The sequence below is a fragment of the Ursus arctos genome, unplaced genomic scaffold, assembly GCF_023065955.2.
Source record: "Ursus arctos isolate Adak ecotype North America unplaced genomic scaffold, UrsArc2.0 scaffold_9, whole genome shotgun sequence".
NCBI classification, from domain to species: Eukaryota; Metazoa; Chordata; class Mammalia; order Carnivora; family Ursidae; genus Ursus; species Ursus arctos.
The window spans coordinates 4,936,101-4,954,703 of NW_026623111.1; the positions used below are offsets into that span (position 1 = coordinate 4,936,101).

Here is an 18,603-nt window from a genome sequence, read left to right on the forward strand (position 1 = left end):
AGCGTCAGTTCACATTTTACCAACCCAGCACCGAGAACGGCAAGAGGAGATACACTGGTTTGAAATTTCCAATTTATAGAAAATTGAAGCACATATGGATACTGAGTTCTCAGAAGTAACCTCCAGCTCCTTTTCTCTTCATGTGTGTGTGGGGGGGCATTACCACATCAGGGGAAGGGAAGCCCTTGGAGAAGGTCTGCTCTGGGCGCGAATCCAGTCTTGCTCACTGGGTGAGCCCGATCAAGTCGCTTACCATCTCTGCGCCTCGAGTACAGAGTGGGCGTGATCTCGTACCTGCCCCCGGGCGCTGAGAGTCAGGTGAGCTCCAGCTCGTCATTTCTGTAACAGGAGGCCCGGGGACTACGTTCGTCTCTTGCAGGAGAAATTTATATTTAAAGTAAATAGAATGGGGGAAGGAACACATATTTGCCTAAGCGACCACTTGAGCGTAATTTAAAATGCACCAAAGGATTTGGTGTCTGCTTCCATTTTGGCACGAAACAGGAGTCTCCTCCATGGAGGTATTCTCGGTGTGTGTGTGGTTTTCCCTTAAAATGGCCACTTGAAGAATCAAGGGACATATCCCAGAGTTTGGAAGATGTCACTCCTCAGGCAGGCCTGTTGCTCATGGCAACATGTTTGGAAGGTGGCCTGCGTTTCATTTCTCCATCAGCTGGATTGGATTAGAAATGCAGGAAGGCCTTTGGACTCCTGCTTACACATTTAACATTCCTCATAAGAGAAGCCAAGAAGAAAAGGCAGTTATGGTCCACATGGGGCAGTGACATGAGTTTCTGGACTCATTTCCTGGACCAGTTAGGCTTTGGCCTTGCTGCACATAATGGACAACTCCCCCAGTCCACTGGGGCTTAAAAGTCGGAAGTTTATTTCTCTCTTATATGCAAAGTCTGGAATGGGCTGCCACAGGGTTCATGAGGGGCCCAGGTACCTCCCAGCTTTACCCTCAGAGTGGGCTTTGGGATGCGGCTCTGGTCCTCATGGCTCCACATCCCTGCTGAGTGCCAGCCATCACATCGCCATCCCAGGTTGGCAGCTGGAGGGCAGATGAAGAAGGGCGAGGTCTTCCCTGAAGTTTCATACACTTCCCCTTCAAGCTCTTTGGCCAGCACTTACTCATTCAGCCTCACCTAGTTGCAAAGGGGACTGGGAATGTCCTTTTGCTGAGTGCACAGCAGTTCCTAATAGATCCCAGGCCAGCCCTCTGTTAGTCTTCCAGGGCTGCCCTACAAATTACTGCAAGCTTAAAACCAGAACGTACTCTCCCATGCTTATGGGGGCTGGAAGTCTGAAATCAAGGGGTCAGCAGGACCGTGCTCCCCCTGCAGCTTCCAGGAAAGAGTCCTTTCTTGCCCCTTCCAGCTTCCGGTGGTGGCTGGGAATCCTTGGTGTTCATTGGCTTGTGGGCGCGCCATTGCAGGCTCTGCCGCCACGTGGCCTCCTCCTCCCCTGTGTGTCTGTTTCCGGCCCCCTCTTGCAGGGACACAGGAGTGGATCCAGGGCCCACCCTAATCGGGCGTGACCTCTCCTTCACCTACATCATCACACCTGCAGAGACCCCGTTTCCAAATAAGATCACTTTCTGACTTTCAGGGTGGACGTGAACTTTGGGGGAACACTAGTCCCTGACGACAGGCACCAAGGAGGAGAGTGAGAACAGCTGCTGGGGTTGCAGCCTCGGCTTCATTCTCTGTTCCCTGAACTTTGGGGCGAAGTGAGGCTAACAAAGTTACCCGCACATTGGTGGGCATGTCGGGAGCTGGCCAGATGAAGGTTTTCACGGGGACGGATGTCCTGGTGGATGTGGGACCGTTGGGACAGCGTGGCTGTGCAGAGGTGGACCTCCGTTTGCATCGTGGCTCTGAGGCTCAGGAGAGTCTGGGCACGTGCTGTGCTCTGGGCCTCAGTGGGCTGTAAGACGGGCGCATGCCATCTACTGTGAGGGTCTTCTGAAGCCTGCGAGAGAGCGTGTCTCGTGAGTACACACGTAGTCCTGAGCTCGCACTGGCGTATGAGAAGGAAGGAGCAGCCATTGGTGTGCTTTCCCGAACTCCCTGGCAGGCTCTTCTGGTTGCAAGTGACAGAAATTCCACCTCGAACCAGCTTGAACCGTCATCTGTCAGCCTTTGTAACCGAAGGTGTGGGATGAGCTTTGGGCACAGCTCCGGAGGCACTCATGCCCCCCAGGGTCCCGGTCGGGCAGGCTCTGCTCAGCCTCTTGCTGCGTCGTTCTCAGCCTCTGCACTCTCACGTTGCACTGGTGAGATGCCACCGCTGCGCGAGACCCCCGTCCTCGTCCTCACACACACACAGCCCAGAGGAAGTCTCCTTTTCGGCTCCTAGTAAGGAGAGCAGGAGGGTCCTCTCTGTGTTGTCTCCAGGCTGTTGGCTCTGACTGGGTCATGAATCTGACCCCGAGCCAGTTACTGTCGGGGGGCGGGGCCTGTGAGTGGTGTGAGCCAATCAGGGGCTGCCATGGAAATTGGACCGGCTTCAGCCCCACCCCTTCCCTAAAGCGTATGCTGAGACCAGGAGCTGGGAGCAGGAATGGCTTCCCCCTCGGGTGTCGTAGGTTGGGGAATCTCAACAGCAGAGATTCGTGGCCTTGTCAGGATCCTGGGGCAGGGGGTAGGGTGGCTAAGAACTTAGCCTTGGGAGCCAGACACAAAGTCCACAAATGGAGAGCCTGCCATTGGCTGTGTGAGCTTGGCAAGTCTCCGACTCTCAGGGACCTCAGGACTCCGGCTAAGGAAATCAAACAGCCTAGCTGTTCTAGAAGCCATTCTGCATTGTCCATGTGTGTCTGGACCTCATCTCTGCCGGTGGGGACTGTTTTCTAGGAACCTTTCCCATGGTGATGGGTGTAAACCCTCTGCTCATTACCTGGGGTAAGTGGGGAATGGGCACTTTTCTAGGTGCAGAATTCGGGATTCCAGAGGTGTGTCGCTTGCAATGCTCCTGCTTTGTGTGGGAGGAGCTAGTGTCATGCATGGTGGGAGCTCCATTCCTGTGCAGAGCAAGCGTGTGGCCTGGATGCTGCGGGGACCCTACATGTGAACTTGCAACCCCCTCCCTCCTGACTCCCACACTTTATTATCGCTCTCTGATCCACTGCAGTGTTGACTTGCGTATCATGTGTATTGGCTACCTCCCCCTCTAGAACAGAAGCTCTGAGGGCAGGGACTCTGGTGTTTTGCTCAGAGGTTTCCCAGTACCCATTGAGGGCACCCGGCTTAGTATTTGTTGCATTAATGAAAGCAGGTGAGTGGTTTGCATTAATGAACTCCTTTAACATACTCCTTATTGCTTCTGGACTGGCATCCGCGGGGGCAGCAATGTCTTCAGCATCCTTAAGGATTCTTCCCTGCAGCCCGGAGGTGCTTCTCCTCGGTCAGAGGGCATTTGGCCCAGGCGGGGAGCTCCCGGTGGGTCGCCACCAGGGGGAGCCATGGGCACGTTCTGCCGCGGCTTCAGGGGCCGCACCTGGCGGCCCGAGTCTGGATCCAGGAGATGGTCACGCGGGGCTGGGCAGTGGAGAAACGGGAGCACACTTTTTACTCTCAAAGAAAGGTGACTCAGAGAGTTTTCTGGAACTGTAGGACTTTGCTTGAAAGCCCCCCAGTATTTTGAGGGTATTAATTGCCCCTTCTAGAATCTCAATTATAGTTGATCAGTGTTTAATGCTCTGCTGTTTAAATAAGATAGTCTTACGTTCACCAGGAGCTAATACGGATTAATGGTGACAGCCAACAATGATCGCAGCTTATAATATGCCAGGCTCTGCACTTCAATCTAAATCCCCACCACTGGACAGGGGGGGTTCTAGAGAGGACTCCGTGGGCCTGCTTTACCGAGGCCAAGGCTGGGTCCGACAGGTGACCCTGCCTGGGCGTCGGGAGGGCACACAGTGTGTGGGGGGCGTTTGCACTTGCTTTCGTCTGCTGCCAGGATGGAGCTCGTAACCAGCCTTGCCCGCGGTGACGGTCTGCCTCTGGGTTCGAGGTGCATGATTCACAAGGAAGAGGGTGCAGGTCACAGTCGGCTTTAATTCACCGCACCGAGTGTGCTGAGTGAGAAGGGCCTTCGGATTCTTCTCCTGTGGCTTTCTTAACACATGGCCACAAACTTCGTGGCTTAAAACTACAGAAGTGGATTCCTGCACAGTCCGGAGGCCAGAAGTCAGAAATCAGGGTGTGGGTAGGACTGTGCCCCTCTGGGGGCTCCAGGGCAGACTCCCTCCCGCCTCTCCCAGCTCCTGAGCTCCTGGCGCTGCACCCCTCTCTCCATCTTCACTTGGCCTCCTCCCTGTGGCTTCTCTTCTCCATCCCTGGCCTCTCCTCTTCTTACAAGGACGCTCTTCAGGGGATTTCGGACCTACCCAGTTAATCCAGGATGATCTCCTTGTCTTTTTAGGGACCACAATTCAAACATCTACAGTATTCATGCATTTCCTCAATATCCAAATACCTAAGGGGGACAAAGTCTGGGAAGGACAGGTGCTACTGTTTGTGGAGACCTACTGTGTGCCATTGGACAACTCTCATTAGAGCAAGCGTCTACTGAATGTCTGCTCCGTGCCAGGCGCTCTCTATGTGTCAGCGTGTTTAAATTCTCAAAACATCCCTAGTAGTTCTGTGCTGTTCTTATCCCCATTTCACAGATGAGAACACTGAGGCACAGGAGGAAATCAGGGGACGTGACCCAAGCAATGGGGCCGGGAACGGTGGGGTCAAGGTCCTGTGGCCCAGGTCCCCACCAGCCTGCTTGTCTCTGCCCCCTTTTGGGTGATGTTCCGCGTCCCCTTTTCTATGTGCAGAAGCTGAGGTGTGGAGAGGTTATGTGGCTTGGCCAAGGTCACGCAGCTTGCCGGTGGGAGCTTAGTGTCCGGTCCATAACTTCGTGCCCCAGACACTGTGCTTTTTCCACTGTGCCCATTTGTTGATCTCAACTGGCTATAACTTGTAGGTTGGGTGATCAAGGCAGTAGAGTGTTACGTTGCTTCCACACCGGCCCGAGCTTGGGGGCCCCTCCCAGATATGTATTAAATAGCACCGCAGATAGCATACCCAACAGACCTTATCCGTAGCGGATTTCATCGAAACTTTTCAGAACTTGTTGTGTGCCTTAAGTCAAATACATTTATTCCTAAATCCCATGATGATGGAGTCATCCTTGTATTTGAAACTCCTGTGGTTTTTGTCAATGAATGAAACCCCAGTGCTTGGGAAATTCTCCCTGTTAAAGCCTGCCTCAGTTTCCCAGGGCTGCTGTAATGAAGGACCACAGACTGGGTGGCTGAAACAACAGGATTTATTGGCTTATAGTTCTGGAGGCGGGAGGTCTGAGATCTGGTGTCACCGAGCTGTGCTCTCTGAAGGTGCGGGGAGGAGCCGGGCTTGCTGCTTCCGGCCGCTGTGGCTGCAGGCAGTCCGTGCCATTCCCGGGCCCGTGGGCCCATCCCTGCGGCCTCTGCCCTCCATCCCCACTCAGCCATCTCCCTGTGTGTTGTGTGCCTCTTCTCTTCTAAGGACACAGCCTAAGGGCCCACCCTGCTGCAGGGTGACCTTCTTCTAACTGATTATATCTGCAACAACCCTTTTCCAAATGACATCATGTTCTCAGGTTCTAGAAAGGACGTGGATTTGGTGGGGAGGGGTGCGGGGGGTGGGGCATGTGACACCCAGTACAGCACCCTTACTGGGGCAGTTTCCCAGCTGTTGGCTTTGTGTTTGGAATCAGTGCAAGTGTATGGCCCGGGGCCAAAGCTTTCCCCTCTGTAAGCTTCCTTCCGCTTGGTGTCCTCTGGGCAATGCGGGACAAGAGCGGGCTGGGCGAACTGGGGCTCACTTGGAGGTCCGCATGTGGAGAGGCTGAGGCCCTTTAGAGACCCCAGCAGAGACGTAACCGGTTGGTTCTATGATTCTGGCACTCCATGAGAAGTCAGGGCCCGGGGAATACGCTGGGGTGTCAGCAGCAGGTGGGGGAGTTACTGTCATGGGTGAGGACAGGGCTACCTGGGGAAAGGGTACAGACTGGGGAGAGGGCCAGGCCTTGGAAACTCCAGACTTTGATGGCGGCCAGAGCAAGGTGAGTCTGTAAAGGTAGAAACCGAGCTCTCATGGCAGAGGGCTGGAGCGGTGGGAGAGGCTCATGGGCCAGATGCTGGGAAGGAGCATGGAGGACAGAAAGTTGTCCTGTGGGTTCGGGGGCTGGGGGAGCATAGAGAACCTTAGCAGGAGCAATTTTGATGGAGGGGTGGGGGCTGTGACCAGACAGGAGAGGGTTGAGGAGTGAGTGGGAGATAAGACCCACCAACTCTGTGAAGAAGTTCAGCTGTGGGGGGTGAGGGGGCTGGAGGGGCCTGAGGTCAGGATTTTATTTTCTTTCTTTAAGGTAAGAGAGACATGAGCATTGACATGAGCCCCTGGAAAGCATCTAGCTGGCCATAAAGGTCCATGAACCCATAACTTCTCTGCTCCTCTGTGCTCAGGGGAGGAGGGCCTGGGCCGTGGGCTGTGGTCTCTCTGTGTCCCGAGTTTTCTGAGTTCGGCTGACCCACGTCCATGGTCCTGCTTAACCGTTTCCTGGGCCTCAGGCCAACGAGGGAGAGATTTCCCTGGTCGCGAGCCTGTAGATTGATGGCTTACTCTTTCTCTTTCGCAGATGGATGAGATCAGAGGGAAGGACCGTGTGATTCTGGCCCTGGAGAAGGAACTTGGGGTGCAGACCGGTCAGACCCAGAAGCTGCTTCTTCAGAAGGAGGCTTTGGATGAGCAGCTGGTTCAGGTCAAAGAGGCGGAGCGGTACCACAGTAGCCCAAAGAGAGAGCTCCCGCCTGGGATAGGGGACATGGCAGAGCTCATGGGCGTCCAGGTGAGGGGGACGGCGGCAGGTGCCAGCACCGGGGCCTCATGGCTGACTGCCACCTGTCCTTCTTTCTATGGGTCATTCTTCTGGTCACCTTGCCTGCCTGCTGCCTCCTCTCACCCTCCCTCCCTTCCATCCGTCCATCTGTCTTGCCCTCCCTCCCTCCCTAAATGGGCTGACATTCATGACGTGCCAGGCCCAGGCCTGGGGATAGAGAGGTGAGCATCTGGCTGCTTGTGCCTCCAGCCATCTTGAGCTCAGTGGACAAGAAGGAAATGAAGACATCAGTGCCACGTGTGCGGTAGGAGCACAGGAGGGGGCCCAGTCTTGAAGTCGGAGTCCTGCAGACGGGTAGGGGCTTAGCCAGCAGGAGAGGGCTTGGGCGCAACAGCTTGGTGCTAACATGCACAGAGGAGGCTGAAGCAGCATGCGCTCCTTCATTCATTCACTCCTTCATTCATTTATTCACTCATTCATTTACTCATTCACTCACTCATTCGTTCAATCACCACATGTTTGAATGTCTGTCATACATGCCCTGCGCAGATCCCATATGAGGTGCTGGCATGCCAGTGGTCAGCAAGATTGGCCCAGCGGGTCTTGAGGAATGTCCTAGCGTGTCCACGACGGGCCTTTGTAAGAGAGACGCAGTGGACAGGGGCTCAGACGTGAAGGTCCCCAGAGACTACATTTGGCTCTGTGGGGCCATTGGAGGGCCTTGCAGTCTTGCCACTTGGAGATGAAGTCTTCCTGTGAGTCCCTGGCGGGGCCTGGGGTGCCCGTCTGTGTGGCTTGACTCCGGGGAGCCCCGGCTGGCATTGGGCCTCCCAGCGAGGAGCCCTCTCTCACATCCCACGGGTTTTCTGGGAGTGCTTGGGGTCCTTCAAGCTTCTTCAGAGTAATTTGTATCCCGACGTTTTTTTAGGATCAGCATTTGGACGAGCGAGACGTAAGGCGATTCCAGCTAAAAATTGCCGAGCTGAACTCGGTGATACGGAAGCTGGAGGACAGAAATACCCTCCTGGCAGACGAGAGGAACGAACTGGTAATCAGCCCCCCGAAACACAGATGGTGCCTTGTAGGGCGCGAGGAAGCCGCCCTGGGCCCGCAAAGCCCGCCTTGAACACATAGTTAGTGTGGAGGCTTTCTGGTTTTCTTTACTTTCTTTCATTAATCTCTGATTAAAAATCTAACACACGGTCCGTGAAGAAAGCTGCGACTGCCCTTTGTCTCAACAGGAATTTATCCTGAGCAAACAGTCAGAGATGTGAGGGGTGTGGAGAGGGTGGTCGACGCAGTGTTTATGCTGGCGACCAGAACCGACCCGAAACAAAACAAAAGCCCACTTGTTCCATACTCAAGTATTGGGCAACGTAATCACGGACCATTTGTGCAGTGCGCTGCGTGCTGTCATTAAGAATGGCAATAGAGATCCTATTTATTTGCCTTGGAAATGGGCTCGCAGTAAATTAAATGACAAGCAGTTTCGAGAACAAAACTACACCGTCATCGTGCTGGACATGGGATGTTGTGTTAGGTGGTATGATTATGGATCATTTAAATTTTTTGCATCTCTGTTTACTTTCTTTTGCATGATAGTTCACGGATTTCTAATTTTAAAATAATGAACAGGGACTTTGGGTTAAACATATAAATCCGTAGTAAAAAGAACGGCTTCTTGACTGTGTGTAAACTTGCTGGATAAACAGCTGAATTTTTACGTTGTGGGAGTTGGTACATAAACTTCTTAACAAACGCCTCGTCGTGTTCCTGTTGATTCTAAATTTTATTATGAAAGTGAGTCCATCTATGTCATATTTGAAAAACATGGGAGATGAACAGTGTTGATGAATGTCACCTTTTCACAGTTTCAACAGGATCAAGATTAGTTCATTTCCTGCAAGTATTTTTAAAGGCATATTTTTAAATGGCTTTAATCAGACCGTACATCAAATATTAGATGTACGTTTTCCACTTAAATATTTATGAACTAAAAAAGGCCCCTAGTGGGCTACAGAGCGGTTTACTAAGAAGATAGAAACAGATGTAGCTTGCTCGAAACAATTCGGAGCACCCCGACGTGTTTAAAGCAAAAATCGACCAGCTAGCCAGCGCTTTGAGCTTAAAATCATGACATAACTACTCTTAGCTCTTTGGGGCGGTTCTTACATGGTGTTAACGCTCATGGAAACATATCGACACCCACCAAGGGTCTTTCTGTTGTTGTTTTGCGGTTACAAATGGGCTTTGTCCCCTCTGGCTTGTTCGGCAACTTGCTTTATGGGTTACAGCCCCGCCCATCAGGACAAGCGGACTCATGCTGTCTATTCAGCGGCCCACAGCTCATGCTCCACGGTGTGGACCTACCGGGTCATTCACTCATTCCTCTCTAGGAGGATCTCTCGGCTGCCCGGTTCCTTTGCTTGGGGTCGATGTCCAGAAGAAGAACTTCTGGGTCGAAGGTCCATTTTATATTTGAACAGGTGCTCCCCCAACTGTTTTATCTTCCTTGACAGCCTGGTCCCCCAAATCAGGGATCTGCGGTCAGTCCTTGTGCTTGATTCTCGGTACCAGCACTTTCTATGTGGCTAGGAGCACAGCGCCCCAGCTCTTTGCGGTCAGGCTCTCTGTGAGATGAGGATGGGGGCCACCTCCTCGGGTTGGTGGGAGGCATGAATAAACCCAGCAAGACTAACCACAGTTTGTTCTGGAAGGCAGACCTGACCCCAGAGTGCTCCTGCTTCAGAGCCCTCGAGGGCCAGGGGTGGAAACTAAATGACAGAGCTCTCCAGCTCCCTAAGCCAGGACTCACGGTGCCCACCCTTCCTCTGCCCACCGCCCCACATTCTGTGTTCCCGCTGCACCAAGAGAGCTGTGTTCTTATCCACTCAGAACCTCTGGGGGTGTGGTTTCCCCGCCCAGAACGTCTGCCTGCCCTTGTCTCTCTGTGTTTGTACCTCCTTTCCTGTCTTTGCCTTCCATCTGCTGGAAGGGCACCCCGTTGTACCATCCCTGTCACCAGCACCAAGAGGGGCTCCCCCGATGCCGATCAGACAAGAGAGACTGGAAGGGGATGCCCCACCGGTTGTCGAGACTCAGGGATCACCTCCAGGACTGATGCCCACCCTACTTATCCTTGTATCCCTGCACACAGTCTGGCAATGCGTGGGGCCCAGGCCTTCCCTGCTGTCCGAAGAAGGCAGAGTTTCTGCTAGGTCTGCACTTGGGGAGGGATGGTGGCCGGGAGCAGCTAGGTCACTGGACTGACTTTTATGCGTCTGATTCCTGACCGTGGGGACTAGTGGACAGGGGGCCCTGAGGCAGATCTGTGGGCCTTCCTGTTGGGCTGCAGCCTCCTCCTCTTGCCTCCCCCAGAGCCCTCTGAGCCTCGGGTAGGATACTGTGTTTGGAAGCCAGGTGTCTGCGGGATCTTTTTGGGGTTTGTAGCATCCAGGAAATGTGTCCTCACAGTGGCAGCTCCAGTCCCAGGAAGGCCCAGGCTGGATCCCTGTCAGCCTCCATGGTGTGACGTCAGCAGTTCACTGGGTCTTAGAGCCACCGGCCTTCCATGTCTTTCTGATCGTAGCTGAAACGCTCCCGGGAGACCGAGGTCCAGCTGAAGCCCCTGGTGGAGAAGAACAAGCGAATGAACAAGAAGAATGAGGACTTGCTGCACAGCATCCAGAGGATGGAGGAGAAAATCAAGAACCTCACAAGGGAAAATGTGGAAATGGTGAGTCGTTGGCCATGGGGACCCCCAGCCCCGAGCTCTGGTCTCCGTCTGGGATTGTCCAGCCCCAACCCTTCCAGTCCATGTTCTCCCTGCAGTCCCTGCCTCCTCCAGGAAGCCCATGAGGGGTCTCAGCCCACGCCCACCCCTGTGCTCCCGCTTCTCTGGGACCCACAGTGCTCGGGCTCTGTGCCCGGAGGGAGGACACCAGGCAGCACCCCACAGCTGGGGCTGTACCTGCACCCTGCTGCCTGCCGCCCCGTGGCCTCAGACGCACCCCGCATTCTCCCTGCACCTCAGTGCCTTCGTCCAGAAAGTGGGGGTGGCAATACCAGCACTGGGGGTTGTCTGGAGGACAGAGTGGTGGCAGAGAAAGGCCTCCCAGCCTACCTGGCTCCTGGGCACGCTTACTAGGTGAAAGCTATGGCCGTTTCTGCTCCAGGTGCTTTCTTTGCATAAGGGATTTGCATTCGCCAGCAAGAGTGGTTGGTCTTTGTGGTCAGGGGGTGTCTGGTCTTTGATCGTCTGTGGAAGAGTCTGAGGTTTGTGGCCCAAGGTAGTGAGGTCAGCCACCCCATCTACAGCGGCAAGACTGACACTCTGCAGGAGCAAGGCTCTCGTCCTGGGGTCCCCCAGCAGGCCCAGGTGCGAGGGTGTGATTACCGGTGACGTGCTCGCCTCCCCAGCTTCCTTGTCCGGCTTCCAGGGCCCGGTTTGGGCGACCACCCCCCCACCCACGTGCGGGGCCAGCCCTTCCTCTCAGCAGCGGGCCCTGCTGGCCATGCCCCGGGCTGGCTTCTGTCTGTATCTGTTGCTTCCTCTGGCCTGGGGACCGGCTGCTGTCATCCCTCCTTCCATCCCGTATCCCTGTGCTCACGCCCCTTGGCCTGTCACGAAGCTGCCGGCCGAGCAGCCCCGCCGGGCTCTCTCCCTCTGGCCGCAGAAAGAAAAGCTGTCTGCGCAGGCGTCTCTGAAGCGACACACTTCCTTGAACGACCTCAGCCTGACCCGGGACGAGCAGGAGATCGAGTTCCTGCGGCTGCAGGTCCTGGAGCAACAGCATGTCATCGACGACCTGTCACTGGTACGTCTGTGCCCGGGGACAGTCCTCGGGGGGGCGCCAAGTGACACCGGGTCAGGAACGGCGTGGGGGCTCTAGGGGCGCTGCTAGAGTGGGCAGGGTCTCCCCGAGCTCATCCCGGCTCCTCCCCGCTTTATTTGGGCCAGAAAGCAACCTTGAGTCTGTGTAAACTGGGAGCAGTTTCCATGGCTACTCTTTTTCTCACATCTTCTCCCTGATTCGTTGTCGTTAAGCGGCGGCATCGGTTTTGAGAATGCATCTTCTGGCCTCTGCAGAGTGGGCACGATTTTCCCCCGAGATGTCTGGTTTTTTGTTTTTTTTTTTTTAGCTCAGTTGTCGCAGACCATGAACTTGAAAGCCTGAACCTTATAATCACACTAGAATTTGAAGGGCTTGCTAAGCCTCTGCGTGTGTGTAAGATTAAGAGGGGGTGAGCATGTCTTAGTAGGTGGAGTGTTATATCCAGGGAGTTCTCCAGCTGTCTGTGAAAGTTGCTCGGGCACCACAAGCGAGCGTGTGTATGAGCTTCTCTTGGCTCTTAGAAGCAAAGTGTGTTCTTACTGCCCAAGAGGCAATGTGGCGGTTCCATTCATGGGTCTTCAAAGAGTAGACAAACCAGTGATCAAAATTCTAGGATAAGCTTTGACCATAATTGTCAAGGTCACGTTGTTGTCCTTCTTCCTCTCTCTTTAACTCCTTCCCTCCTTCCTTCCACCCACTAATCCATTCTCCTCCTCATCCTTCCATTCATCTTCTCATCCATCCATACTCCTTCCATCCTTTCTTCCTTCCATCCGTCCATCTGTCCTTCCATCCACCTACCTTCCTATCCTCCCCTCCCTCCCTTCCTCTCTTCCTTCCATCCATCCATCCTCTCATCTTTCTTCATTACACAAAGATTTGATACAGCATAAGATGAAAACACACCTTCAATAAAATGAAGATAGAGTTGAAAGAGGAATAATAAATCAGTGAGACTGGAGGAAATACATTCACATCCGCTGAGATGAGGAGGGACAAATACGTGGACCACAGGGGCTGGAACCAAGCACCAGATTTGTCTCTGGATTTCCGAGCAGCCATGGGGAAAAGCAGGGCTTGGTTAGGAGGGAGAGGTGTCCTGGTGTGGCCTGGGACCGAAGGCTGCCACACCTTCTACTGCTCTGCACACGCCATTCCTACTACGGTGGCCAGCGGGCAGCCACAGGCTCCGCACTCCATGGTAGGTTCTAGGCCCACAGAGCAAGGGAAGAACCTGAAGTCAGAAGAGTAAAGTGTGTCACCGGGTCTGGGGGAGGCCCACGGGGATTTGGTCCCAGCTCAGTCTGAGCTCACAGCCACAAGCTGTTTCATTCTGGGCTGCGGTCGCCATCCACACTGCCCGGTGCTTTACACCTTCCAGCCCCCAAAGCAGACAGGCTGGGCTTTCAGCATTGGCAGATTTGGGGATTTTTCTCAAGACAGTCCCAGTCTTGTTAAGGACTTGAGTAAACGGGGTGGCCGTGTAGCTTGCCATTCTAGGAAGCAGCCGTCACGCGGGTGCTCAGAACTTGGACTGATCCACAACCGGTGCCGACAGGCAGGCGCAGGGTGAAGGCCAGGGGGTTGGCTGATGTGATGTGACCTGGCTGCAAATGCCAACAGTTGTGTCTCCTTCTAGGAGAGGGAACGGCTCTTGCGCTCCAAAAGACATCGTGGGAAAAGTCTGAAGCCCCCCAAGGTAAGCCCGCAGTGGCGCAGCTGCCCTGCTTCGTGGCCCTGCCCGGGCTGCCGGGCGGATGGCCCAGGAGCGGGGAAAGGCGAGCAATGCATAGGGGGCCCTCGAGGCAGAGACACTCACGTCTCTGCATGTCTGATGGGGAGAAAGCCCTTACGGCGTCTCTCAAAGCAACACCAGTTATGGCCGTGGCCAGCGATTGTAACTTATTCATGGAAAATTTACTGCCGGATTCTGTATGCAGGCCTCAGGGGGTGCTCACCCAAAATTAAAAGCATAAATACTTAGACCTTTTGAAGGATTTAAAGGGCACTCAGGCTTGGTTTGTAACATCTTATATCCTGTTCTGACAAGGTCAGGAGCTTTGGGATTTTCCTGGAATATGCAGAACCGTGTTCTCTTTGGAAAATGTGGTCTTACAGAGACAGTGCCCAGATGTCCTGCAGAGAGAGCACAGCTGGCCTGGGAGCATTCGGACGCCATAGGGACCAGGCTGGAATGAAAAGAACAAATTGGGGCAGGTGTTAAAAAAAAAAAAGACGTCATTCACATTTAAACCCATGAACAATTTTCACTGCCACAAAGACTCGGGCCTGCTTTCCTTTCTGTTGAACTGGATGCCCATCCGGGTTTATCTTGGGGTAGAGATATGGTCCTGGAGAAATATTCTCTTCTCTAAAGAAAACAGCGGTGCAGATATGCTGGTCCGTACCACCGATGCGAGGCTCTCGTGTCAGGGTGACGGTAGGGAGCGCTGGTGCCTGTGGCAAACTGAGCCCCCAGCAGCACGTGGTGTCACATATTCCGGGGGTCCCAGAGAAGTGGGGACCCTTCCGTATGCGTGTTCTGGGGCGGCTGTAACAACGTACCCCAACCCAGGGGGCCGAGAACAATACAAACACGTTGTCTCATCGTTTTGGAGGTTAGAGGTCCGAAGTCAAGGTTGGGGCAGAGCTGTGGCCCCTCTGAAACCTGTAGGAGAATCCTTCCTGGGCTCTTTTAGCTTCTGGTGATTTCCTGGCACTCTTTAGCATTTCTGGTCTTGCAGCTGCATGACCCCAACTTCTGTTCTTGTTGTCAGAGGCTGTCCGCCCTGTGCGTCCCATGGCTGTCTTCTTATAAGGACACCAGTCATATGGGGTCAGGGGCCCACCCTGATCTGCTATGACCTCATGTTAACAGAGTACTGGGGGTAGGGCTTCCACATGTCTTTCTTGGGGGGACCCAGTTCACCCCAAAGCACCTTATTTTATATAAAAATCTCAGGATTTTAAATGTTGGCACAATTGTTAGAATCCACTCTGTGGCCCAAATAAAATCTATCTGTGGGCTGAACGTGGACACTTGACAAAGTGGTGATGTATATACCACGCAAGCCCGTGAGGTTGGCGTTCTTTTTCCCATTTGACGGATATAGGAATCATGTAGGCATACAGTATAGAAATAGCTCAAAGAGACAAAGTGAATGGACAAGGCAGAGGCTCAAACTCCAGTCTGGGCTCCAAAGCCCAAGTACCACCAAGTCAAGGTGGACAAAGGGCAGGTCTCTACGCACTGACACCAGAAACGCAGAAATGAGGGGTGCCTGGGGGGCCCTCTATCGGTTAAGCGTCTGACTCTAGATTTCGGCTCAGGTCGTGATCTCAGGGTCGTGAACTGAGCCCCACGTCGGGCTCCGTGCTCCGTGGGGAGTCTGCGGGAGACTCTCGCTCTCCCTCTGTCCTTCAGCCTGTTCTTTCTCTTTCTCAAATAAATAAATAAATATTAATTTAAAAAGAAACTCACATAGAAAGTGGCCGGGCAGAACTTGTTTATTGTGGAGCCACTGTAACAGCAGCAGGGACCGCCTGACAGTCAGAGGTGATCTGTGCTGGCATTTTAATGCAACCCCCCCCCCCCAACACACACACCCGGAGCCCTCGTGCTGTCCCCTTTTTCTTAATAACATAACTAAAACTGTAGAATCCACTTTGCTTTCTGTTTTTTTTTTTCCCTTAACATTGTACTATGAAGCATGGATCTGCGTGGTGACCCTGTCGTCATAAATACAAATTTTTATGTCTACATACTCTGTTCAGTAGATGGGCCATAAATTTGTTTCCTGTTCTGGGTCAGGCATGTTAGCTCTCAGCTCCCAGCGGCTCTCCGTGCTGCCGTGGTGAGTGAGTGTGTTTATGCCTGTGTAGACAACTCCTTCTGGGCCAGGTCTACTGTCGTCCCTGAGTGTGACCGTTCCATGAAGTGACTGGACCTTCTGCCTCCGCATATGCCCCCACAGCGGCTTCCCTTTGTCCCGGAAGCTGCGTCCAGGGTCTGGATTGTCCCCATGGGTAGACTCCCAGAAGGTGGGCTATAGATCAGGGGTGTGAAGGCTTTGGGGGAGAACATGGGACGCCCTGTGCTGTACGGAAGAGACGCGTCATTTTGCACGGCTGCCGGTAACGTGCGTGAACGCCATGGTCACCACGGAGCATGCTGAAAAAGCAACAGTCTAAAGGCCTCTGGCTTGACTGAAGAACCAGACGTGCTGTGGCATTATACACCCCATAAAGCTTCTAAGTAGGGTGTTCGGGAAACCCACTGGTGAGCTGCGACTCCGTTTTTCAAGCCTGTATCAGAATTCGTGGAGTAAGGAAGGATCCTGTTTTTCCTTTTCCCAATTTCTGAATGTGTTTGTGGGAAGAGAACTTCACAAAGGCCTAGAACAGAGTTGGGTTTTGCCAGGCTTGCATGGACAGCAGGTGAGGAGGGCAGGAGCTGTGTCCCGCTCACCGCGCCCCGCTCACTGTCTCGCACAGAGTAGGTGTCCCTGGATAGCATTGACTGAATGAGCAAGTTGCTTTTACTGGCAAAGTACGTTTGCACGACGCTGGATCATCTCAAAGGATGGGTGTGTTCTGTTCGGTCACTACGTGAAGTAGTTCACTGCCCCTAGAAGGCGGAGTTTGGGAGTCTCCGTGGGAATTTTCCTGAGCTGGTTCAGGGTCTTTTCCACTTACTGTTTCTGTGACCCACACCCTCTTTTCTTTTTCTCAAGATTCAAGGATAGAGCAGTTTCCCCCACATGCTCCTACTTTCTCCTGGCATTGTCTGGGGTCAGAAGGGGACCCGAGCAGGTTTTTAAGCCCCCCCCCACACACACACACCAGGGCTATCTCTCGGGCCTGGGCAGCTTCCCTCTCTTCCCTCCCACAGGCTGCTGGGATTCAGTAGTTTCTTTATCCCCTTAAACGCCTTCATCAAGCTCTGTCCGTTGTGTATCTGTGGGCTTTACCACTTTGCCCAGGCCTTTGTTTGGCACAATTTTTTGTGCCAGAATTTTCTGTAAGTCCCTGGACTTGGCATGTCCCCTGGAAGGGGCTTCTCCAGTTCCACGCCCACACCCCAATCTGCTACAGATATGGTGATGGTAGAGCCGCGATGTCCTCATCCCAGGGGAACCTTCACACCCCAAGGGCTGCTGAGACAGTCTCACTGTGCTCTTGGGGACAGGACTGGTGTGGGCGTCTCTGCCCCAGGACACTGCTAGTTCAGCCCCCCATGGGGAGTAGCAGGAGATCCCTGAGTGGTTCCCCAGACCCCGTGTGGGGAGGGCGGGCTTGCTCTGCAGAAGGACTGGCATCACAGATGAAACTACACAGAGCCCCTGGCTCGGGGTGGGTGGGTTTGCGGTCTGAAAACTTGCTGCCCAGCAACAAGGAGTCATGTCTCAGTATGGAGCCGAGCACATGAGTGTGGCTAAGGTCAGCACGGTTGGCTCATGCCCCTTGGTTAAAGTGGGGCTGGGTTCTGGGGAAAGACTGAGACGCTGTAGCCTACAGCCGCATGAGAGTCTGGTCCGGCTCCTGGCCATGTGGCATCGACCTCGGGGAGCCTGTGTCCTGGCTCTCACCGCGATCATCCCATCCAGGAGACTAAATGGAACATCTGCCTCTGGGTCTGTCATGTAGTCGGGGATCCATAAATGATGATTTCTCCTTCTCCGTTCCCCTTACATCAGTAGCTTTCCTTTGGAGGGTCTGTGGAATGCAGATACCCAGGCCCTGCTCTTCACTTCCCTGGTTCTCGTTCATGTCACCTTTTTCAAAAGAGAGACTGTCTCAGGTAACGGCGAGGTGAGCTCTGATGCCCTTTAGACGGTAGCCATCCTTCTCGAGAGGCTGGGAAGATTGCTGAGAAACATCAGAGCGCCATGGGAAGAATCGCCCTTCCTTGGGTCCAAGTGTCAGTACTGTGGGCTCCTCGTCCCCGAAAGGCCCCGGGGCTGCTGTCACCAGGAAGCAGCTGATGCCCGATGACTTTCTGGCAGGTCACTCATGGTCAGTGGCTCCTGCATCTGTTCTCATCAGACTCTTAGGGCCTATCCAGACTTGACCTTGTGCCCCCCAAGGCCAAGCCTGCTGCTCCGTGGTGGGAGCTGCGTTGGTACAGAAGCCAGGACGCACCACCTTCCGTGGCTGGGGCATCTGGGCGTTTGTCGTCAGGTGCCATGCTTTCTATTTCTACGTACCCAGAGGAATCTTGTTTTCCCTGTAGGGTTGTTTCCACTTGACTTTGTTCCTGGCCTGTCCTTGCCCGAGGCTCTGTCACCAGCCAGCCTCACCAGAGTGAGGTGTGGCTAGATGGCGTGTGCCTCATTGATGGGGCTGCGTGCGGCAGTCCTGTGGGGAAAGCATGGGGACAATTGTGCAGACACAGAACCTGCATCCTGGGTCACACCCAGGCCATGGAGCAGCACAGCCATGCACACTGTCCATATGTCCTGACCTGGGGCAGCATCTGAGCAGTGGGGGGAGGATGGAGAACAGAGCTGGGGACCTGCCCAGGGCACCTCATCTGGCATAGCAATGACCACAGGGACATCGAGGTCACACCTAGACTTTGGAATAGACAGGAAGTTAGGGTGGTTCTAGGCACTGTATTCAAATGGGGCAGGAAACCCCAACACTGGAAATGAGTGTGGGGGTGAGTCTCAGTCTTCAGCAGAAAAGCTGCCTGGGAGGCTGCTCTGTACCCCCAGGTCCCCTGCCTGGTGTTAGGAGGGGACCCCAGAACCAGTGTGGGGGGAGGGCCTTGAGGCAGAGGCTCTCTGATTCCACGCCTGTGCCGCCAGGCCTCCGCTTTCTCATCTCTGCACTGTTCCCTCAGGCTCTTGTCCGCTTGTCCTGGGGTCGTGGCAACGCTTCCCTG

General features: G+C 54.1%; 1 protein-coding gene across 2 annotated transcripts in view; it reads left to right on the forward strand.

Moving 5' to 3' along the window:
* JAKMIP1 (janus kinase and microtubule interacting protein 1) overlaps positions 1 to 18,603 on the forward strand; it is a 94,604-nt gene that overhangs the window by 37,406 nt on the left and 38,595 nt on the right. For both annotated transcript variants that reach the window (XM_044389712.3, XM_044389713.3), the window contains 5 exons: positions 6,682 to 6,891; positions 7,811 to 7,930; positions 10,472 to 10,618; positions 11,559 to 11,699; positions 13,357 to 13,416. In XM_044389712.3, coding sequence (XP_044245647.1) covers positions 6,682 to 6,891; positions 7,811 to 7,930; positions 10,472 to 10,618; positions 11,559 to 11,699; positions 13,357 to 13,416 — 678 coding nt within the window. The remainder of the gene's footprint in view (positions 1 to 6,681; positions 6,892 to 7,810; positions 7,931 to 10,471; positions 10,619 to 11,558; positions 11,700 to 13,356; positions 13,417 to 18,603) is intronic.